Below are 23,785 nucleotides of genomic sequence, written 5' to 3'. Positions count from 1 at the left end.
TTGCTAATTATAAGGCCCGTATCAAGTGCTATGCAATTTTTACGTATGTTATTGACGTTGGTTGTTAACTTTGCGTACGTTAAATGTTATTGTTAACATGCATTTTGCTTAAGTGCGTGAGTTTCAAAAACGTGGTTCCGACTTTGATCCGATCACGAACTTTTACACTTCGAAACAAACGTTCGATCATGAGCGAACGTAAAGTTATAAAAAAAAAAAAAAAAAAAAAAAAAAGAAAGAAAAAAAGAAGAAGCTCAAACGTACCAACCAGGGTGATCCATGATCGCATGGTGCACGACTAATAATCCCAAATTAGCACCGCATCCACTATTCCGAAGAAACGCGAAAAACTGAACCTGTTAGCGTTTGACCCAAATTTTGGCTTGTGAAGACAGCCCAAAGAAAGTAACTGCTACAACTGCTACGCTAACTCCCTTCTTTCTTCAGATAGCTCCCACTCGCCATCTTCGCCGGTTTTTACTTTCGTTCAAGACAAATTTCACTTATTACTCGCATATATAATTTTGTTTATTTATTAGTGCATCCGTTGCTGTTTTCAGATGTTTCTCGGTTGTACCGCAGCGATGCGCTCAAAAAAAAATTCAAAGCGAGAGTTGCGTCGTTCGTCTCTGCGAACTTCAGTGCGCCGGTCATAAAAAAACCCTGTAGCATTAAAATTTGCCTCGAAAACGAAGAATTTTCGTTCATTCAGTCTTGGACTAACACTTTTGTTGTCTTCTGCGAAGACCTGATATGCATTGTCCATTAACGCAGAGTGAATCACCAACTTACGAATTTCTTCAACATTGATTGATTCAGTCAATGCAACGCTACTTAATTTCTTTCACTTAAAATGTTAAATGTCGCTAATTTTTCCGTAGTTCAGCACAATGCCTCTTTTCTAATACGTTGTAGCAATATCGAAACTAGCTAGTAATTAATTACAAGTATTTGATGAAATTTCATCTAAACCCGCACCTTTCATATAAAATTATATTATATATATATATATATATATATATAATTTATTATATTTTAATAATATAGGAAATCAAGATTGTTTTGGAAAAGGAATTATTGATATTCTTTTGAAATGAAGGAGTTTTAGAAACCGATGAACGAAGACACTTAAAGACTAACTCATGTTATGGGCTCTTATGAGAACTTTTCAATTCAAACACCCGAACCGTATTTACAAAAATTGCCACGCCATTTTACCTAAGTTTCTTCGTTTGAAACCACCGAAAAATTTTCCTGCCTAAAAAATAAATTACTCAAAAACACATCAAATTTTTTCCGTTCCTTTTTTAGGTTTTACAAAAAAAAACCCTAAAATTCTATCGAAATTCCTGATTGCGGATAATTTTGAATGTTTAAATGATTTACTTCCAATCCAAAAATCTAGACAAGTTCTTATTCAAAGCGAGTCGAACGGCGCTGTGGTGTGGAAAGGGGCAACATATGAATGCTAAACGAGGTTCAGGGGCTTGCATGTTTTAGAATGACCGGGACTGTGAGAAGGGCTCTGTTTTTATACGAATATGTAAGGGTGGGGGTGGCAAAAATGTCGGTTTCGTTCGCGCATGGCTTTTGAGAACCAGGCGGATGGAGGCGCTGCTTGTAATCGGCTAACTTATCTGGTTTATTCTGCCTCTAAATGAATCTTTGGGTCGGACAGTGTGAAATGGAGAAGCGCCTCCATCCACCCGATTGTAAAGAAATATCTTAGGAGCCTAATTTTTTTTGAAAAATCGATCAAAATTTTATTTTCGCCACCCGCACGATCTATAGAATCGAGGTTCCGGGTCCAGTTGCAGGTGTATACGTTTGACCACTCTTCTATATGGCACTGGGATACTGTTCTCTTGAAGGAAAGTGGTAGATCTGCCAACAACTCCATTTGAAGTTTCAATTTTACTGGATGTAGTACTGCTCTACTGCGAGGAATGGGGTACAAACATCTTCCCAGACACAACTCGCGCTGGAATTAGCTGCTACATAGATGGCTGTAGGATGAACTAGGGAGTGCGTAGATGCTGACGATGGCGAAATGACAAGACTTTGCTTTGGAAGGACTCATGCCACAGTACTCTTGGCTGAAGTGTTTAAAGTCAAAGTATGCTCCGATAACAAGGTGGCCACATTGGTTAGCGGTCCGATGTGGTACATTCCAATCTTCATCTGAAATGCAAAAGCCTCCTGGAGACACTGAGACAAACCACAAAATTCTTTTCTTTTCAGTTCCATGACGCTGCCACACCAGTGACACACAAGATACATTTCTATGTAGGTCCCTGTAATCGCGCATCGATTTATATATATATATCATTTTTTTTGGAAAACGGTCTATCCTAACGAGATGAAATAAAAGGGTCTTTTTTGCTGAAGAATATTTGCGAATCAGTAATTTGATTTCAAAAATAAATAATTGCCACAAAGAAAAGAGTTAAGGCAAGATTTACGTAGGAGACCCCTTGTATGTGACGCCTCTGACTAAAATTTGCAATTATTAACACAAACAGTTTCGAAAATATTGCAAAAAAACATCTTCAGAGGTCCTCCTTTAAAGGGTTCCAGCCCCTTTAAGAAGCATTTTTTGGGGTGCGTTTACACGAACTTTTTTAAAAATATTTTTACCTCTAGAACCACCGGAAATATTTCAACGTCATTTCCGGACACCCTGTATATCCAATGTTGCTTCGTTTTGCCGCCGCGGGGCGTTAAAATTTTCATATTAATGCCGTTTTTTTTTTGAATTAATAGTAAAACGTTTTTATCAATTTTCACTAATTTTGGAACTAAGAGTTATTAAATAAATTGGCGTATTTTGACGTAAGTGAGATCTTTTTTTTTACGTGGAAATATAGAAAACGGCGCGTGATTTCTAAATAAAAGTTTGTATTTTTACTATCCCCTGTGTGAACGATTTTTAATTTATTTTTGCAGAAATGTATACGTTAATTTGGGACGCATAAACTTCATAAAAATCTGCTCTTGAGTTCCCTAGGTCATTTAGGAATAGATAGAACCTTTTGTATCTTTTCATAGCTTCGTTCTGCTCAACTTTTCATAATTTTTTTTTTAAGTTTTTTCAGAACGAACGTTGGAATTCCAAAATTCGTTACTGTGTAATGTGCCTAGGGATGCATTTTTGTGCTTCTCCGATGGCACTCTGATCAGATTCGCACAATTTTTTTTGTCGTTAACAAATCAGGACGTCCGTCAAAAGCTTAAAATTCACTGATACCTCCTTGTGAATCACGTTTATTCGCCACCTCACGAAAAGCGTCCTGACAACACTCAGTTGCACGTGACAATAATTTTCACCTTGCATGTCTCAGGGCCGTCCATTTTAAATGGGGGTAGCAAAATGTCCTGTATGAAATTTAGCTTCTGCAGGTCTGAACTCAGAAGCGTATTAACAATTTTGTCTTCAATGAGTGAAGTGAGAACTTATGCCAAAAATTCGTGCCATAGTCTCATAAATTTTCGTTAATTAAATGATATTTGCTGGTAAGATTGACCACGAATAAAACCCCCAGAACCAAAATTTATAATAGTTTTATATTGTGAGTCAGGTCATGTAAGCACTTAAATAAATTATCGAAATAAAAACATATTAAATCAAAAGCATATAAAAGTTTCCACGCATAAACTTTTGGTTACGTTATGATTATCACGAAAATAAACAGTAGTCAGTAGTCATTTCGAGCGATAATGCAGCCATTTATTATTAATAAGTTGGATATGGGCGATAAGACCTCCCAAATATCAACGGACTTTTAAGAGATCAGTCGTAACACCAGTGTTGAATGTCTCCACCTAGAAGTACAATAGTGAGTAACATAGCATTAACCTTTCAAGTACTTTTACTAATATAAGTAATAAATAGTACGCAAATAAAACGTTGAATAGTGACTATCACCACTATAATTCACGAAAAGATGTGTACAATTTTCTGCGAAGTTTATCTTCTACGGGGTGCACCCAAAATGTTTTTTTTTATCAGCACGTTCTTAAGAACCAGAATGTAAATTTAATAGCCCTAGTGCTAACCACTTGACCCAGATCTTGCCAGTGTCCTTTTAATAGGCAGGCACCTGATTTTGCCAATGGACAGCAAGCTGCAATCTTTTGGACGTTTTCAAGAGTATTGGCACATAACATCTCATTGTTTAGTGTAAATATCACCAAATTTTACTATAACAAGTGGTTTTCACAAAGAGTGGTGTTCTCGTAAAAGGACTGTGGCAAAATAAGCTACTGGTCCAGACAAATTATGAAAGCCGGATAACACGAAACTGTCAAAAATACACATAAAACACATTGTGCACGTTAAAAAAATATATGTTTGAACATTATGTACAATACGGTGTTATATACGGTGACAAAACAGATTCTATTTCATATATTAAGTTTGAGACGCCCTGTACAGGTAATATATTTCTTAAAGTAAAACTGCAAAATGATAAGATATCGTCTTCCATCTTGTTATGGGAAAATTACCGTTCGAAATGATATATACTACTGATACGAAAATTACGAAAAGCGACCCACTTTCAACGATTTTTCTTAGGATTAAGTACCGACGGTTCGTAAATCGTGCTGAGCACTTGCAGATATTTTTTCGTAATTTCCAAAAATTTCCTAAATCCGCGCGTGGAATTTACCACCAGTTGTTCGTGAACAGTTCTTCTGAGTCCGTCCCTGTCTGGCAGTTCGTCTACCTACAGACCCAGGCAGGATATACCATGCAACCCTCGCATAGGAACGGTACAACCTAAGAATGGCGTGTTTGTAATACAGTATAGTGAAGTTGTGTGTGTCCTAAATTCCTAGGTTTAGTACCAGGACTATGTTAATTACGAGAGACTGGTAGCAGAGCCTATTAACGAAGTACCCACTGAAAACCGAGATAGGCGCACACGAACCGGTATGTAGGTAATTTTTATTTACTTTGGGCAAGCTGTGAAAGAAGGGACCATTCTTAGTCAGAAGCCAACACAGAAACGTGCTGGTAATACTTTTCCATTAAACTACAAAAAAAATCGTACCAAGTTATGATGTTAGGATGACTGTCTATATTTTTTAGGGAGAGAATCGTGAGGTATGTATATACGAGCACAACTCATAGTCCCAGAGGCACGTGGTTTTCCTTTTATTTTTTTTTCGAAAAGCATTTAAAAAATATTACACGTTTAGTCAAACTGTGAGTAGGAAATTCGAAAAAAATGTCTGAAGGAGCTATCAAATAAGTTAAAATTTTGTGTGTTCCATTTAACATAAGAAAATTCAATGTGGGCTCGTGGATTTGGGATACCTCATATCATCGAAAATATTTTTGGCTACTGCCCTAAAAAAACTAATAAACGTTTGCATTTAATGTTTTTCGGTATAAACCCCGTTAGGGCGCTGTATGGACCACCCTGTCTGTATGCATGGCATTGCGAAATGTCTTCAAATTAATTTTAGGATAAAATTTACTTGTATTCAAAAGTATGAGGAGAAAAGCTATAAAAGCAGGCTCGGAAACGTTTCATTATCAGAACACACGGTCTTAAAGTATGGAAATGGTTTACGGCGTTTAAGGCCTTTAAAATATTTAGTTCAAATTTTAAGTACTATTCTTATGGATATAAGTATGTAAAAGATATAAGCTCTTAGAGCTGCCAATTAACTGGAAGGAGTCACTGGGTCCGCCTCCATGTATTTTCCCGAGCTGCCCTATGAAGCAATAGTTATTGTCAAGCTGTAGATTTTCAGTGCCCCTTGAAACATTATCTCGTGCACGTCTTTAAGGGTAAAAGGTACCCGCTCCAAATTTGAACTAAACATGTTCTAGAACAATGCAACAATGCTCATTCAAAACTATGTGGAATATTATATATATATATATATGTATATCAGTTTCAAGGAATTAATTTGAAGGGGAATTCGCCATTTTCAAGTCCCTAGTGTTAGACGATTTCCAATAATTTCAGTTTGTTATTATTTTTTATATCGTATACAAAATCTTTAAAGCGTGTCGATATCGGGTAAATTGTGTACTTTGAAAAGAAAAATACATAAACTTTCAGGTTGTACCGAGGCTATGTGAGTTGTAAATAATCAAACATTCGAAATTTCTATTAATTTGACTTTAAAAATTCCTATTTGAAAAATGGGACTTTAAGAGAAAATACAGAACATATTCAGTTTTTTAGATTTAAGCCGACGATTATCGATTATATCAAACTGTTTGTTCTTCAGTCGTGTATGCAAACGGTCAGAATTCTTACGTACAACGTTAATGGCGAAAAAATTAGTTCAGGGAAAGGGTAATTTGGGAATATTTAGAGATGGAACTTTTTTAGTTGCGACTTGATTCCGAGCTGTTCAGGTTAGAAATTCCGCATATTTAAAAAAAAAATCCAAAAAAATACAATTGGAAAGTCGTATTTGGACGTAAGAAATGGAAGAGAAATTCTTTATTTTCCAGGATTTTTATGGCAACATGTGCACATGTATGTATTATTTTTTGAATAGACTTTTCGCAGTATTTTAGACGATTTCATGTAAAAATTGCTTCCTTAGAAAATATCCAAACTGTAACGACCACACATAGATTTAGTCAAATCAAAAAATTCATATAATATACAGGGTTGCGATTTATTATAAAAACAAATTTGTTTTCATACACTATTTTTTTAAATAAAACCCCAGAGAAAACATCTAACGGTTTCGAATCTGGCCAACTTGCTGGCGACTGTACTGACGTTTTTTTTTTATTATTAGCGACGTAGTACCTTTACATAATGGTACTACTTTGCCCGTAATAAAATATTGTCATGAAACATATCTAATTTGCATACAGCTAGTAAAGTATTGTGACTCAAATAAAACATATTGCAATTAAATATTTCAACATTCTTTAGAACCCTCTTCACACAAGCGTTTGCAAGGCACATGCGTGAACCGTGACTGTTTCAAACTCTCGAAATTATTCCAAGAGTACCCTGTATGGGTAGGAAAATAAATTACAACCACGTAGAAAATAAGCTACGGGCACGTGGAAAGTGAATTATACCTACGAAATATAGGCGCAAGGAGCCCAAATGCAGCAACTTGGGATATCAGTGAGTTTAAAAATGTTTAAAAGCGCATGTCTCCGACACCCGCTTTCCAAGAAATTCTCAAACCGCTCCGTCTGTCAGTAACAACCAAAACCAGTCAGTTTCAGATGTTTGTACGTTAGGTGTGGAAAGCGCAGGTCTCTGATCGCTAGTTAGGGTTGCTGACCGTTGCCGAAAGACAACAAATACCACGCGAATCAAGTTAAGAAACTGCCCCCTCCATGCATTGAAAATTCAAGCTGACTGTTGAATTATTGTTTTTGAGCCACCGTACTTAATTTTAAGTAGCTTCGAAATGTCTAGAAAACGATAACTTCAGAAATACTAAACAGGGTTTTAGGTTCCACGGTCAAAAGAGTTTACTTACGTTTGGAATATAACGAAGGTTTATTTGAACATTTATTATAATTTGAAACTTCTATTCTATTGAAATTTAGCTGAATTGTTGTTAGTAAAAACATAATTTAATATAGTCAATTTTTTTTTTAAGTTTATGCTGATTTCAAGAACACGCTTAAGTATGTGTATTAATGTGATTATGCGCACGTCAAACAAATTTAAGATTTTACAACTTTAAAATATTTTTGAAGGTTTCATGACATTTATTTGGTTATTGTGTTCCATTGCTGTAAGTTAGAATCATAGGCGTCTCATTAAAAATTTTTAACGGCTACAAGTCAAAGAATTTCCGAGAAAAATGCCAAATGTGATAAATGACCGAAAAGTAAAATTTGCAACGATTTTAAAAATGCAAATGTTCGACATCGCATCTATACAGAGTTCGCATTTGGGGACTGACGTAAACCGGGTACGGAAAATATTACACGTTTAATGCATTTTTGTTTTGTGGAAAAAACCTCATACTGTAAGAAAAACTAAATAAACGTTAACCAAATCGATCGTGTAAAGGTGCGCTGATGTATCTATTACAGTATACGCAGTACAACGTAGTTTATAGTTTTTTTATTTATTAAAAAAATATTAATTTTCGATAATTGTGAGGCATATCATACGCGTTTATTTTTCTCTACCGGTCTTATGACACAAAAATAATAGTTGGGTGCTATTTGAAAAAAAAATGACCTCAAAATTCCAATAAAGTTGTTTTAAATATTTTCACTAACTTTTCGTTTGTTTATAAAAATGCGCTAATTTTCCAGTAATTTAAAATTAACTTTATCGATTTATATCAAATAATTTTGCAGGTAATTGAATTTTAGTAAAGCTCTACACGTATGGAAAAAGCAGTAAATATTGAAATAAATCAAAAACCGTTGAGAATCGATGCTGTATTTATTTTATTATGAAAATTGTGTTTATTTTCAACGAAAAACGAATTTCCACCACCACACAAAGAAACTGATGTTCTCTTTAAAAAAAATTAAGCAAGGGCCAGTTGCCGGTTTAACTGGAAGTCATATCAGGTTGGAAATGTTTTTGCGATGTCAGGATTTTCCCGCAAAACGAAAGTCGATAAAATTTTTAATTTTACGTATGAGGAGTGTGTCAGCCCTCAAAGGTACGAAAATCGTACTTAAAAAGCCGAAGAACGATTGATTAAAATTAAAATAAACAACTAATCTCCCAAAAATAAGATCCTAACAAGAAAACTGGCAACACCGCTGAGAACTTCTCAAAAAACCGCCTTAACAAAGTAAAACTTTCATTCCTCTTACTGGAACCGTACAAGAGTTATTTGCAAAAATTGGAAAATGCTAAAAAAAAATTTTTTTTTTGCTGGTACCTTCGTAACCATTCGTAATTGTGTCGGTATTAAGATAGATTATTAAATCGCTTAAAATTGCCCAATTTTTCTCTAACTTGAGCGATTTTATTTCTATTGGCGTTTCCGGATCGCAATGCTATTCATCCTTATTTGGGGGGCGCCCTGCGTCGTGCGGCTCTAAACTCTACCCTCCCTGTTAGCCTTTTAACAAATTATTACTTAAAAAAAACAACCAAAAGCGGCATCAGATATGTCAAAAACACTGTCTTCTAATGTTGTTTTATTTTTTTAGATTGAATCATGGATTAAGCGACGCCTCAAATTAAAGTTCTTTAAAAATTGCATTCATTGGTGTGTTGCCATTCGAAATCTATCGATTAGTTTTTGAACGAAACGAATAAAATTTTGAGTCAAATAGTACGTAAACAATGCAAAAAAACTCGTTTGTTGATAGAAAACTGGTTAATTTCCGATTTTATGCTCACCAACGTCGTTGGTTATTTTCATTAATTTAATTAGCCAAATACTCGCTAATGATTTCCCTCATTTGGAGGAATATAGAACGACTCAAAAACCGCCATAAAAATTTGGATATGGAGGTTTTAATTTATTTTTTATTTCGTCCGAAAACCCGCGTTTCCTTGTTTTGTGTGTTTTTTTTTCAATTTTCGTCCATGCGAGACACAGCTACGGAGAAATTATACTGGGTGATAACGGGAAAATTTCGCATAAAAATTGGAAATTTGGCCACTTACGCAAAGCGACGTTATCAAAAAAGTTACAGGGTGTGCTCGTTTGTTGTTATCGCCCAATGTACGGAGTGATTCGTGCGTTTTGGGCGGTAGCTCCTATAAAAGTTAAGACGAGCCTCGAAAAGAGGAAAGAGTAACGAAAGAACCGAAACTAAAAAAGATAACATACTAACCAAACGAATATAACATTCTGGTTTTTGTTCCAGTATCCGCTATCGTTTCGTCAGCGTTACCTGTCAGTGACTTAAAGACCACAAATTGAAAGAAACAGAACAATAGTCGAAATGAACGGTAAGTTTTTGGGTGGGATTCAAAGTTCCTGTGCAAAAATATGAATTTGAGATTGTTTGACCACAAGTCGGACACGTACATATCGAAACCACCTAACAGAATACACGGACAACTGCTATTCCTGAACTGTAAAGTATTCGGTCACCGTCCGGGCCCCAGTTATTGAATTATGATTAGGCTTTCCGTTACGTGTTCATGCATTGTTTTGTAATTTCCACATAACGTATGATATAAGATGAATCAAATATCGATATAAATATCTAAATGGAATAATTTTAGGTCAGTGCTGGCGGCTGACCGGCGTGACCTGGATAACCGGAATTACTTGTAGAAAAAAAAAAATTAAACCACCTGATATCCATAATTCGTTCCAAAAGAGATCTTCTTTTTGAAGGTGTTGTGCCCCACCACACGTTGTTTAAATAATAATATGCTGTTTAAACAAAGCTATCGTGGCCGTGGCAATCAGTACGTTGCGGGTTCTGTGCAGTTCATTTCACCGCGATCGCTAAATATATTCTCGAGTAGAGTTCTACTGAATAAAAAGTCGGACAGTGCTCTACAATATAACACAAAAGTGTAGTGCGTCCTTTTTCCATATCGTATTTTTAGAAAACCGACTTCTGCACATTTACATTAAAAGTAGTAGTAGTAGTGGTGCGAAAAATGGTTAGCTCGTCCGGCGGCATTTTAGGTTAGCTTTGTTTATAACTGTTACGGTTAACTGTCGCCTTCGAAGAAAATCAAACTCTTTCCAAATGGGTACGTTTATGTCCACTTCAGACCTTTATCCGCACGTCAACAGTCCCAACAAATTCCGATGGAACATTTGGTGTGGCTCCGATGCCACGAGGCACAAGGCACGTTTTTGCCCTCTTTTCGTCGAGACTGTCCTCATATTTCGAGACAAGATTGACTGCGCCCAACCGGTTAAACGTCACCTTATGGCTTATTTTTAAATATGCCGAACCCATTCGTTCTTGTGCATATCAATATGCATTCCACATATGTATAAGGTTTTTGTGCCTGCCTTGACCCTGCATTACCGCACAAAGCAGGTCAAACTTTAGCGGAAACTCATGTATTGATCTATGCGAAAACTTGGCCTTTATGGGATTTAAAAGGCCGCTTAATTTTTCCACTTTCCACCAAATGCGCCATTCCAATTTCCTGCCGGTGTTATTGGGCCGCTCTCTGGGTTATCGCAACAAGAATAGAATTCCAATAACTCGGGGCTCGTGTGTTTTCCGACTTATTTCGTTTGTAACACGTAAAGGCCACCGTGAAAATCCTACATCATAAGTAAGTACTATCCGTTTCGCACTGTACTTGTTCGATTAAAGAAAAACCTTAAATTACTCATACTTTATGGGTCGTAATCAGTTGACAAGCCCGGTGTAATGAAACACCTGATACAATATTCGTAGGTATGAACAAATTACCTTAGAGCGGCGTTAATCATACGTTCTTGGAATAGTATCGACTTGGCACGGTATCGTCGGGCGACATGATCGAAATTCGAGACTCCCCGTTGGTGTCTCGAGAACTTCGGGAGAAGAAAATTGGAAGATTCTGCACGTCCGCAAAAAAAATTGTTTCTAACACCTATGCTAACGAAGAAAATTAAGTATTCTCCCCATTCTATACAACGAGCTACTTATTAAACTCTGAACTGGCTCCTGTTATCATTGTTCACTCGAAATACCTAACCAGTATCTATGCAATTAAAAAGAAATTCTCATTTATGCATCTATAAAAAATTTTAAATGTTTATCATTAATAAAACATCAATAGAAATAGCCCACATCAGCACACTTAAAACACTCACCATTAACGTTAATAACGTGTAGTGTGTCCCTAACTTGACATTTGTTAAGCGTTTTATTTATTTTTATAAAATTAACGTCAAACATTTAAACGAACGTTTTTATCTACTGATCAAATTCACACTCAATGACGTAGGAACGAAAATCAATCCTTTAGAACGCGGTTTCAAGTCAGCCTTAATGTATGATGCTTTCACGTCCTCAAACATCCGATTCTCGCTGCGAATGATCGTCCGATGCTTCAAAGTCCCTTGCAACGAAACACTTAATGCTTTTTAACTAGACGCCGAATGCTGTAAACTTAGCTGGGTAATACGCTATAAGTACCGCGGGTGTTATCTACAGATATTTACTTTAGTTGTAGTTAAACTTTATATATTACATAGCTTCATCAAGTATGTACTTAGTACAAAGATCACTAGTGTAGAGTCCAAGATAGGAAGATACTTCATCAGAATTAGTAGATAAGTGCGCGCCGCACCGTATGATTAGAAGGCCGCTTCTCGTGAGTTCACTATGAGAGAAACTAAAAATTTGAAAGTCGCAGATCTACTCTCAGATCACCAGAATGGTGACGAATCAAACAAAGGAGTATCGGAAAATCGCGGACAAATACAACTGAATCACCCTGTATGCCGGGCGGCTCTAAATTCCATCCTCTCTATTGACTCTTTAACAATTATTTTTCGAAAATTTTCTGAAGTCGCCGGTAACGCAGAACGTCCGATTTTTGAAAATTCAAACATGCGTCGAGGGGCACTTGTAGCTGAAAGTCTATCAAAACTACATTTAATGCGATATGGCGCGTTAAAATCTATCGATTATATGTTTGTTTATAAGAAATTTATTTGATTTCGATTTTGTGCCCGCAAACGGTTTAGTCAAAAAAAATAATCACGCAAATGTTTTATGAATTTCAGCTTCATAAAGCTGAAGAAGTTAAACGCGCCTCGCTCAGGGTTCTGTGACGATCACTAATAACCGATCAAGTTTTTTCCATTACGTCCAGTTTCATACAGAGTGTGCCCAAAAATTAGGGGCATTAGTGTATTATGTATTGGGTGCCAAGAGCAATAAATCAGCTCTCAGCAGGTCATATGAGACCAATGTACCTATTCGCAACCTTTATGTTATTTGTTTTCGCGGTCACGTGTATAAACAGAATTATTAAAGAGTACTGAATTTGTTATGCGATAGTTGTTTCCTTTGATGTTTTCATAACCACGTACTACTTGACTTACATACGTATTTTTCATTAACTGAACCTTTATTTTATCCCATTTGAATAAATTCTAAGACTAGAGTGCTGACGCATCCTGAAGGAATGCCGAAAGGCGATACCGGGGACGGCGAGGGGAGTTGGTGGTGGCGGGTAGGCGGGCGACATGATGGTCGGTCGAATTCCACAGTACCTGGCTGCACATCGAAGCCAGGTGCCTTAAGAAGATTCCCACCTCATCGCCAAAAAAAGAATACTTAATGGATATAAAAAATCGTTAATGAAGGTCACTAACCGGAACTAAAGTTGTTGTACTTTACTAGCAGGAGAATTGAAAAATTGTGCAAATATGTCAACTTTAACATCATAATTAAAATATAATTGAAACAACGTTATTAGCGTTAACATCAAAACGAGTAATGTTAAAAAAAACGTTTGTTTTAAATAGTGCTAAAAAAACGTCGAGGAATGCCACAATTTTAAAAATTCGTTCACCAACGTGTCAGAACGTACACAGGGTGTTTCTTAATGCATGGTAAAGAACGAGATGGACGAATGAACACCTTATTTTAAGATAAAAGCTTTACATAAAGGCGCGTTCCAAACTGTTTCCATCTGGATTTACGCGGTTTTGAAATTTAATTTTTTTTCAATTTTTATTAATTTCTCTGTTATTTGTAAAAATAATTAATTGAAAATTGGCAGTAAAAATCATTTCAACATTACGAACAAACTGGAATGACAATTATTGAAAACGTTCAACAGGGCGGTTTTTTTCGGGGGCATTGGATAACTTGTGTACATTCTACATCAGTGAACACCGGAGAAGAGCTGAGAAATAGAATTGTAAATGCTAGTGAAACTGTTAAAAATACCCCTAAAATTTTTCATTGAATCCGATCATCCACGAGAAGGGTAGAATCTCGTATTTTGGTAGGAGGACCTTTTCAGCAATTATTTTGATTGTTAATCCAAATTAGTACTTTTAATTTTAGCAAATATATCTTAAGCTATTGTTCCTATTAAAAAAAAAACTGAAAAGGCGAACAAGTTAATAAAAGACATAAGGGATTAAATGAAGTTAAAAAATTAAATCTAAAAATATAAGAAAAATTTCTGATGTAAAACATTGGGAGCGACCACGAAAAAGTAATGCATTGTAGTGTATTGCAAAATCACTGTGATTTCAGTTTGTTCGTAATGTTAATATAGTTTTTACTATCAATTTTGGGTCAATTATCTTTGCAAATCAAAGAGAAAGTAATGAAAATCGAAAAAAAAAACTAAACTTCCACGCCAAAATAAATCAAGTAAATGATAATTGAAGCAATTTAGGACATGCCTTTATACGAGGTTTTTATCTTAAAATAAACTCACGATGCTCCCAGTTTATTGTTTACTATCCATTAAGAAAGACCCTGTATAATTTGCATTGATGCAAGTCACAGTTAATGGAATTTTGTATTGCTATACCCATCTAGGAATTAACATTGAGAGTTAAAAAATTATCTTTGTTCTGGAAGATAAAAATCCTATAGTTAGCTGTTTCAAGTTTTCGCCCGATAATTTGGATTGCTATAGGATATGCGACATTGTATTTATTTATTGATGTTTTCGTTGTAAAACTGCTCAAAAACTTAAAAACAAAATACAAAAGTGCGTATACCGTTTAAATGTGTGTTAGATAGGGCAACTGTGTTGAAATCTCCAAAGAGGTGGCTGGAACATTCGTTGCGAGAGCTACTGGTGAACAATGACAAGAAGTATGGAGTTTCAGAGTTTCCCATTCTTTAAACGGCTACGTTAGGTACGAAAAGGCACATTTACCAACAGAAAATGTCGGATTTTATAAGGAACTTAATGTGGATTTTAAAAATAAAGTCGTATTTGTATTTTGAATGATAGAAAGTGAAAATATAGCGGGTTCAGATAAAGAAGTCCGGTTTTTGATGAAATTTACTTAAATGTTTATATCTTGAAGAAGCGTCCTCATTCTGGCCGCATTTAACTACATTTTAGATGGCGTCTCCACCCTTAAGCTGTGGCTATTTTTCTTGGAACACCCTGTATAAATCCACAATGCCATTCGCCGATTTTCTCGAAACTACATATTGTTGCTTGATAATTTGCACTCCCCATTTGCCAGTCACAAATTATTGAAATCGCGCCATAAATTTAGCTGCAAGAACCTGCTTAAAAAATACAATTTCCTAATTTCTGTAAAAGCAACATACCTGATTGAGCCACCAGTCCCTCAATAATCGGGTCGTTGAGGGGGTAGTCTAGCGTGAACCCCTAAAGATAAACATGTTTTCAATTTTTTTTTAATATATATAAAGCGTTGCACATAATTGGGAAAGAAAATTGTTCGAAAGATTTGATTTAGGGCAGTAGAAGTATTTTTTCAATTTAAAAATGTTTATTGAGCTGCTCAAACATCGATCGAAGAAATATTAGTTCTACTGGCGCAAGTAATTCCGGCCCTTCCAGACGCTTGAAACAGAAAGTAGAAAGATATTCTCAATCTGCACCAGCGTCGCTATGGTCAGCACTAAAATTTTTAAATTTCATTGACTGGTTATAAAATATTTATTCTACGACCGTGAACTATGGGAAAATGCCAACAAACATAAACTTTTTTGTCCTGTCACACTGGGCTACCCCTTGTGTAGTGCTTTAGTAATTTTTTGTGTAAAAATGTAAATAACTCGAGGTATTCTTACATCGAATCATTTTTAGCGGGACCTGATCAAGTGAATCCTGCAGAAAGCGACATCACTACAGATCTAGAAGGATGCGTGCGCCTGAGAGTACCCGAAAGCGGAAAATCAATCGAAACTCTTCCTCCGATTTCGGTACCCGGATACGTAAAAAGGGCTGCAGAAATTTTTCCAGATCAAATTGCCCTTTCGTGGAAACAGGAGCAAGAATGGAAACATTTCACTTATAGGTACTTTATTCGTTGCTCATTAATTTCTTAATTAGTCAGCAAGTTAACAATTGAATTATGCATGATGGCATGTCGGCACCGTTAACTGGAATCGTACACTAAAGCTCCAATTCTAATACAGATCTCTTTTATTTTAAGGCAATATTTAGAAGAAATTCGAACAGTAGCTAAAGCCTTCATTCACTTAGGTTTAAAACCGAGACATTCCGTATGCATTCTGGGTTACAACAGTGTAGAATGGTTCCTATCAGATTTGGCCGCTATTTTTGCCGGGTAAGTTTTCGCATTATGAAAGTGATCTACAGAGTTCATAACTAACTTTTCTAGGGGCATAGCTGCTGGAATCTACACGACAAATTCACCTTCAGCTTGTCAGCATTCGGCAGAAGTTAGTAAGGCCAATATAATAGTGGTGGAAGACGAGCAGCAACTACAAAAAATTCTTCAAATCCGAGCCAACTTACCTCAACTTAAGGCTGTAATACAATATTCCGGAACACCCTCAGAGAGTGACGTCATTAGTGTAAGCGACGCAACATATCAAAGACCACCTAATCTTATAGCTTTTTCCCTCTGTAGTGGAAAGAAATACTTGAAATAGGTAGAAATTGCTCAGACGGCCCTCTTGAAGAAAGGCTCAGTAAAATTTGCATAAACGAGTGTTGTACCTTAGTGTTCACGGTAAGCATCATCCATAAATTCTAGATTTTGGCCCGCTAGCTGCGTTAATGCTTTCGTTGTTGCTACGTTAAGGTACCTACTCCTTAGAAGCGGTATAGTTTTCGAAGGGCTTCCATTTTAATAGAGAAGTGACGATTTGTGTTTTATTATTTAAAAAAATGATGTGTAGATGGAATTTTTGGGTATTTGTTGTAGATTCGTGGCATGCGCATTGAACAACACATTTTATTATACATTGCGGACCGACACGGATACGTGACAGGAAGTATTGTTTTGGTTTAAAAATTCTAAAAAAATCAGCATTTAAAAAAAATTGTTGCAATATGTACCACTAGAAATGCAAAAAAGATAGAATAACCATAAAAATATATCCAATGAAAAAAATATTACACGTGGAAAGTATCAAAACAATCTATTACGCAAAAGCCTGGGATATTTTTCACAAAAGTGCAAGCTCATTTTTCTGATTTTCATCTTTATTAATTTACGAACTTATCTTTATTAACTCTCTAACGTTATCTAACAATTTCACCTTTTTTATTTATGACTCTAATTGTTATAGTATAAGCTGTAAGGTTTTTGACCCGCGCGGTCTTGCTTGCTTCCATCTGTAAAATTTTCTATTATAGAAATCCTGTAATTATACAATGTAATATTCGTTCCTGAGCATTTATTGTAATGAAAGTAGGAATTTAAAAGTATCAATCGGATGACATGTATCCCTAATTTTTTATACCATCTTAATATTTTCCATCGCACGGATAGGAAAGATCCAATGGGTCTTGATGATCCACTCCACCCATAAGTTTGGTATAATGAAAAATTGGAGCGGTTCGAATTCAACGATTTCGTTTCCATGATATACATATATAAGACGTTTCTATTTTTTCTTCCATTTTCCCACCATGATATTATTAGAATATATCGCATTCGTTTCACATATTTTTTTTTATGTAACAAATTTAGCTCTAAAGAGTTATAATAATTGTCTTCGTAGACTGAAAGTCCAAAATCTAAATCATTTCTAAGTAGCTCTAATACTACTTTTGTTTTTCAAAAACCTTGAAAATCTACCATTATTTCTCAAAATTTTAAAAAAGTACAAAAGAAAAAGTTTCTCAGTTTCTTATTTTCTGCCCGTATGCCAATGTTCAACTTTCTCGGATGGCTTTCAATAAAAAAATTTATATATATTCCTGCTTTTCCGAAGTGTTCAAAAAATGGTCAGCAACCTTGCAAGAATAATTACAGTATATCAAAGTCATTGTCTGAATGAGCATTCGTTAATTAAAAGTTGTAATAAATCCATTTTTTTAAAGAAAATGTAAAATTCATTAAAGACGCTACGTACGCACTGATGCAAAGTTGATCTAGTTTATAAAGAAAACGTTCGGGTTATCTTATTCCGGCATTTTTATAAGGTTTATTGACACAGAATTTTATATAAATAAATAGCGAAAATGGCTAAATTATGTATTAGATGGGTCTTATGCATCCTTTTCCAAACAGAAATCATTTATAGGCCAAAGCGAACTTCAAAATTTAAAATAGGGCCATGAAAACATTTGAACGAGAGTTACAGGGGGAAATCAATTAATTGAATTATGTTTTTCCATGATGTGAATTACAAAGTTTCGCCTTTCTAGAAACTTCTTTCATGAATTCTTGATAGCTTGCGGACTTACGTTTATAATACATTCTGGAATAAATCTCTCAAGATGACCGACGCCGCAAAAGGGTCTTTCTTTACGAACATTTTTTTGTAGACACCCATATAAAAAAAAGTCCAGGGGGGCCAAATCAGGTCACCTAGGTGGCCAGAGTTTCTCCATATACATATGTCCCCCTTTAATATCAATATTCGGGTGGCAGATCTAGTTAGGCCCTGTGATAATATTCTTATGTAAGGAATACGCTGTTGCCCTATGTCCCATTCCTTTTGAGGCTCTCTGTATAAAGATTTACAAAAGTGTCACTAGATAAGGACTGTATACGATCGGATTGCGATGATTTACTATTGTTAAGTGTCTGCCAAACCAACAGCGCTGTAAGTTTAACCAAGTAACGCTAAATTTAATGCATTTAATAGTGAACGGTGCCTCCAAATTTCATTTGGTTTTTGCAAACATTTTTTAAACTATTGTTTCTAATAAAACTAAAAGTGAAATAAAAAACCGAAAAGGCAAAAAATTCAATAATAAAAGACATAAGGGATTTTTATTTGTTGGTTCAGGTTAAGTTGAAAAATAAAATCTAAAAATGTCATAAAAAAGTGTCGATGTAAAATATTGAAATCGACCACGAAACAAGTCACGCCCTGTGGAGCATTTTGAATAACTCCTGTTGCAGTTTGTTCGTAATGCTAAAATGATTGTTAGTACCAATTTTGAGTTAATAATCTTCAGAAATGAGAGAGAAATTAATTAAAATCGAAAAACGAATGAAACTTCAACACCCTGTAAATCAAAATGGAAGAAAGTTAGGTGGTAGACACATGCCTTTATGTGAAGTTCTTATCTTAAAATGAGCCCTACATTCATTTTTATCGTCCATAAAAAACCATCTTGTATAATGTAAAATGTTTGTCTTCATCTAAATCCGGCATATCGTCATCATTTATATTAATTTAAATTCCGAATTATTCCAGTCAGGCACGATAGGAAATCCTAAAGCTGTTATGCTAAGTCATGACAACTTAACATACGATGCAACGGTCATAATGGAGAGACTCAGATTAGCCCGGGGAGAGGAGACACTGATCAGCTATCTTCCATTAAGCCATGTGGCTGCGCAAGTCGTCGACATATATTTGTCCATGAACGCCGGAGCTGCCGTTTACTTTGCTGACAAAGATGCCCTGAAAGGCACTTTGGTGAACACCCTCAAGGAAGTTCGCCCTACAAAGTTTTTGGGAGTCCCTAGGGTCTATGAAAAAATTTACGAGAAAATGCAGCAAATAGCTGCTCAGAATGGGTTTATAAAGAAAGCTATAGCGTCGTGGGCGAAAGAGTACACTTTGCAGCATCATTTAAATCTTATTAATGGGTGAGGATTTGTGTTTCTTTAGTTTTTACAGTGTTGAACCTAAAATGAATGTTTTCACATCATCAGTATCCACTCCAAGTCTTGGGCATATTCCCTGGCCAGCTCTATTATCTTCAACAAAATTAAAGAGGCATTGGGATTTGAACGTTGCACCTTCTTCTGCTCAGCGGCGGCTCCATTAGCCACGGACATAAAAAGGTACTTCTTGAGCATTGACATTCCCGTCATGGAGTGTTTTGGAATGTCCGAGGCCAGTGGGGGACACACACTGGCGACTGAATCAGCAAACAACCTCTCTAGCATAGGTACCTGTATCAATCGCAAGTTTCTACCATTACCCTGTCCATTTATTTAGGCATGACAATTCCGGGCCTAAAAACTAAAATTCTCAATCCTGAATCGAACGGTCATGGTGAGATTTGCATGTATGGTCGTCACATCTTTATGGGTTACGTCAACGAACTGGAAAAAACCCGTGAAACTATAGACGATGAGGGTTGGCTGCACACGGGAGATTTGGGCTATGTGGACGAGAAGGGGTTGGTATATATCACGGGGAGGTTGAAAGAATTGCTCATTACTGCTGGCGGTGAAAACGTACCTCCGGTAAGTTTTACTTACGTATCGCGTTTACTAATTAATTAATTGCCACTCAAACGACGTGTCTTATCAGGTGCCAATAGAACAAAATGTAAAATTAGAGCTTCCATTCGTCAACAACGCCTTCCTAATAGGAGACAAGAGGAAGTACTTATCTTTGCTGATAAGCCTGAAATGTGAAGTGGACCCTTCAAACGGAACTCCTACGGATGAATTGCAACCTTTGACGCAGGAGGTACTTAAATCGTTAGGATGCCCTGCAAGTACCGTAACCGAAGTACTTAAAAACGGTCCTGATCCGAAATTGCTAGCTTTCATTAAGGCGGGCATCGACCGTTGCAACGAAAAGGCAACTTCCAGAGCCCAAAAAATTCAGAAATTTGCTATTTTGCCCGTTGATTTTTCTATTGCTACAGGGGAATTGGGTGAGTCACTGAATTCCGTACATTGTTCAACTTCAAGTATACACTTGGCAGAAAATCCAATACAAACTGAGTTAAATAATACGTAAGCAGCGAATTTTTTTTTGTTACTTACCAACATTTGTTGATAGGAAATTGTTTTTTTTTTTCAATTTTGTGCTCACAGTCATTTAGAAAAAAATAATAAAAAGATAAATAAAAACAATCACAAAATCGGAAACAAACCAATTCATATCTAGTTTTTCCAATAACGAATCGATAGATTTTGAATCGCAACACCCCTTTGAACATAGTTTTCAAACACCTTTAGTCTGAGGTGTCGCTTGACCACGGTTCAATTTAAAAAAAAAATCGGTCATTTCCTGCTACCAGTGACGTAGGCAACATTTAAAAAATGATATAAAAATTTGTCGAGAAGCTAGCGAAGGGGGGTTGGGTTCAGAGCCGTGCGGTAATGTTAATTAACCGATTAAAGTAAAATGGTGTTTTTTTTTAGGTCCAACCATGAAGGTCAAAAGACGAGTAGTAGAGACGAAATATTCCGACATCATCGAGAGTCTGTATAACTGAATAATTTTATATCTTGTTACATAATGTTTTATACTATAAATCTTCATTTATTAGAATAAAACAAAGGTTTATTTAAATAAAAACAGTTTCTATTTTGTCAAAATATCCTTCGCTTACAAAAAATATAAATAATACCGTTACGATATAGTTTTAAATAGTATCTAACTATCTTACACGAATTAAAAGAAAATAAATAGACGAATGGTATACATATATGCAATATAAACATTTTTACATTGGATTTGTGGTCAAACTAAGTTAACCAGTTCTACAGACATTGAAGAAGTTGGTGGACAAACTTTCCAGTATCGGTGCTCGTATCTGCTAACATTTTTAGTGCTAAATTGCTAGGTACATAGCATGTAAAAATAAATACTTCATACTTAAGTAACGACTTTTTTCGAACCTAAAATGCAGAGATGTAGTCAACTTTCGAATTTGAAAGGGATTTTCAAAAATTACCCGCTTTAAGAGATGTTTAGAGATCTCTCAAGGAACCACCTACGGTACAATTTCACCCCGAAACGCTATTTTTACAGTTATCTTAAAATCATCAAACCAACTACATTAATAATACTTTACGTAATACATATACAACGTGACTTGATTGACGATCGAATGCTAGTTGGGGGCAATTACAGTCCAAGCGACTGAACCCAGTTAATATAAATAATAGGACATTAAAGCTATATTTTTAATCTATAGAATTGGTTAACCTAAAGCCTATCGCACTTGGTAACAAACTGCTAGCTCGACTGGCAAGCCTCAGTCTCAGCAGTACTATCGCTACTATCAGAGTCCTTATTGCAACACTTGCACTGCGGTTGTGTATGGTGAGTAGGGACAGGCTTTTGCCTGGTTCTATTACACTTGGAACTCCTATGACATTTACTACTACACTTACTCGACCGATACACCGGAGTTACGACCTCTACTTTGATATTAGCAGTCGCGGTTACTTTGGTGGTGAAAGGCCCGCTAGAGCTAGACTCCGGACTGCTATACTCCACAGTCACCTGGGGTTCCACAACTATGCTCTGATTGCAACTCTCTTCGGTTATAGTAGTGAGGCTCGTTTCACGAGTAGCCTTATTTGACGGGTTTCTGCGAGAAATTTTAGAAAACACTTTCGGTTTCTCCGGGGTTGGAGGTGGAGAAGGCGGGGGCGGAGTAGAGATCCTATTGTCGTGCTCGATAGGAACGACTTCTCCTTTGGGGCCCACCAAGGTGAGCAGCAGTGGGAAGAAGATGAGAGAATTGACCAAGGAGGTGGACACAGAAATCATTAAGAATGTGAAGAGTTGATTGTGGATAAACTCAAATTCCGATAGAAGAAGGACGAATACCGAAATTATGAGACCGAAGTCGCCTTTGACGATGTGGTCGGCGTTAATTTCTAGAGACATCTTCATCCGTCTCTCTTTGCTGCCAATGGCACTCAAAAACCCTGTGGTCAATAATAGGAAATTTCTACCTACAATAACGAAGTGCAAAGCGCCCATGGTACTGCTGAAGGCGTTTACATTTACTAGGCACAAAGGAAGCATGGCAACGATAACTCCAAACAACGGGCACCACAATTTAGTCCACCTCACTAGTGTACACGCCACGAACGCTGCTGCCGAAAGTGTTAATACTAATTGAATTATTATTAACCTATCTAAAAGTAGGAACTGATTGAAATATGCGAATATTAGCCCCACGGGGTAATTTTTGAGTCCTCTATTGCTAAAATCCTCACAAATGTCTTTGATCTCCTTCAACGTCGCGATTATATCCCCCGTGCTTTTGAGGTCTTTGAGGTAGAATGGCATTTGGGAGTAGGTGAGCGGTTGCGATCTGGGAATCTTCAAATCGCATTCTGCCTTTGTGCTGTAAAACTGGAAGGGCTTAGGCTTCAAGTCCGCCTGACTGCTGGTATAAGAGATCTGGTCGTTGCTGCTCCATACGGATAAGTAGTTGTAAAACGCCTTGGCATCGATAATACCATCGGTAACGAGTCTTTTCTTCAGAATCTGGCTTTTCTCTACGGGAAACTCTACAATACCAGTTTGTGCCATTAATTTAAACGCTAATACTGCTTTTTCGGTGGCATTCGGGAACCACTTCTCACTGTTCAAGCAATTCTTTTCCCTATTGCTATCAAACTCCTCCTGCAAATCGTCCAGGTAATCTCGGAAGTTTGCCAGCCAGAAATTGTTCATCGCCAATCCACCGTTCGAATCCTTAAGTACATGGTGGACGCGCGATAAAGATGAATGGTATTCGTAGAGAAGGGGCTGACTAACCGGGTATTCCAACTCGGTCACTACCAAATAGAAGTTGTAGAAGCCAAAGTAGTTATCTTGGGCTTCTAGGTATTTATACTCTTGAGTGTTCCGCGGCAGGAACGAGGACAGTTTTACGTCGAATTCCAGTTTAAGACCATTGAACACGAAGAATACCACGAGTATGACGTAAACTAAGCATGTGAGTATCTTTACACAAGGCTTCAACAGCACACACTTAAAAGAACGAGTTGCAAAGTACGCCACCATGCTCTTCTGTTGGTGACAAATTATTTCGGCTGTTAGGAGATTTGCGTCAGGTTC

General features: G+C 36.4%; 3 protein-coding genes across 9 annotated transcripts in view; 1 reads left to right on the top strand and 2 right to left on the bottom strand.

Annotated features, from left to right (window-relative positions):
* The window catches only part of LOC136347083 (proclotting enzyme), a 15,758-nt gene extending 3,796 nt beyond the window's left edge, over nt 1-11,962 (bottom strand). Inside the window, exon 1 of one of the 2 annotated variants that reach the window (XM_066296757.1) lies at nt 11,710-11,962. In XM_066296757.1, the coding sequence (XP_066152854.1) occupies nt 11,710-11,794 (85 nt within the window). In that variant the 5' untranslated portion in view covers nt 11,795-11,962. Of the gene's footprint in view, nt 1-264; nt 601-11,709 lie in introns of those variants that run through there. The other variant, XM_066296758.1, reaches the window with a different exon arrangement.
* On the top strand, nt 3,703-21,277 carry bgm (bubblegum). Of its 5 annotated transcripts, none has more exons than XM_066296745.1 (11): nt 3,703-3,836; nt 9,797-9,881; nt 15,666-15,876; nt 16,015-16,149; nt 16,204-16,399; nt 16,456-16,557; nt 19,205-19,602; nt 19,669-19,907; nt 19,958-20,208; nt 20,276-20,627; nt 21,121-21,277. In XM_066296745.1, the coding sequence occupies exons 2-11, from the start codon at nt 9,875-9,877 to the stop codon at nt 21,192-21,194; spliced, it is 1,965 nt and encodes a 654-aa protein (XP_066152842.1). In that variant the 5' UTR covers nt 3,703-3,836; nt 9,797-9,874; the 3' UTR covers nt 21,195-21,277. The 5 variants fall into 5 exon arrangements, with proteins under 5 accessions (XP_066152842.1, XP_066152841.1, XP_066152843.1 ...); XM_066296744.1 differs by lacking the exon at nt 3,703-3,836 and adding an exon at nt 4,728-4,933; XM_066296746.1 differs by lacking the exon at nt 3,703-3,836 and adding an exon at nt 4,980-5,107.
* The window catches only part of ptc (protein patched), a 40,402-nt gene continuing 37,878 nt past the window's right edge, over nt 21,262-23,785 (bottom strand). For both annotated transcript variants that reach the window (XM_066296719.1, XM_066296718.1), the window contains exon 6: nt 21,262-23,785. In XM_066296719.1, coding sequence (XP_066152816.1) covers nt 21,941-23,785 — 1,845 coding nt within the window. In that variant the 3' untranslated portion in view covers nt 21,262-21,940.

Source organism: Euwallacea fornicatus, chromosome 26 (assembly GCF_040115645.1).
Source record: "Euwallacea fornicatus isolate EFF26 chromosome 26, ASM4011564v1, whole genome shotgun sequence".
Classification (NCBI taxonomy): Eukaryota; Metazoa; Arthropoda; class Insecta; order Coleoptera; family Curculionidae; genus Euwallacea; species Euwallacea fornicatus.
The sequence above is the reverse complement of the archived record's forward strand: the minus strand, read 5'-3'. Positions and strand labels throughout refer to the sequence as shown.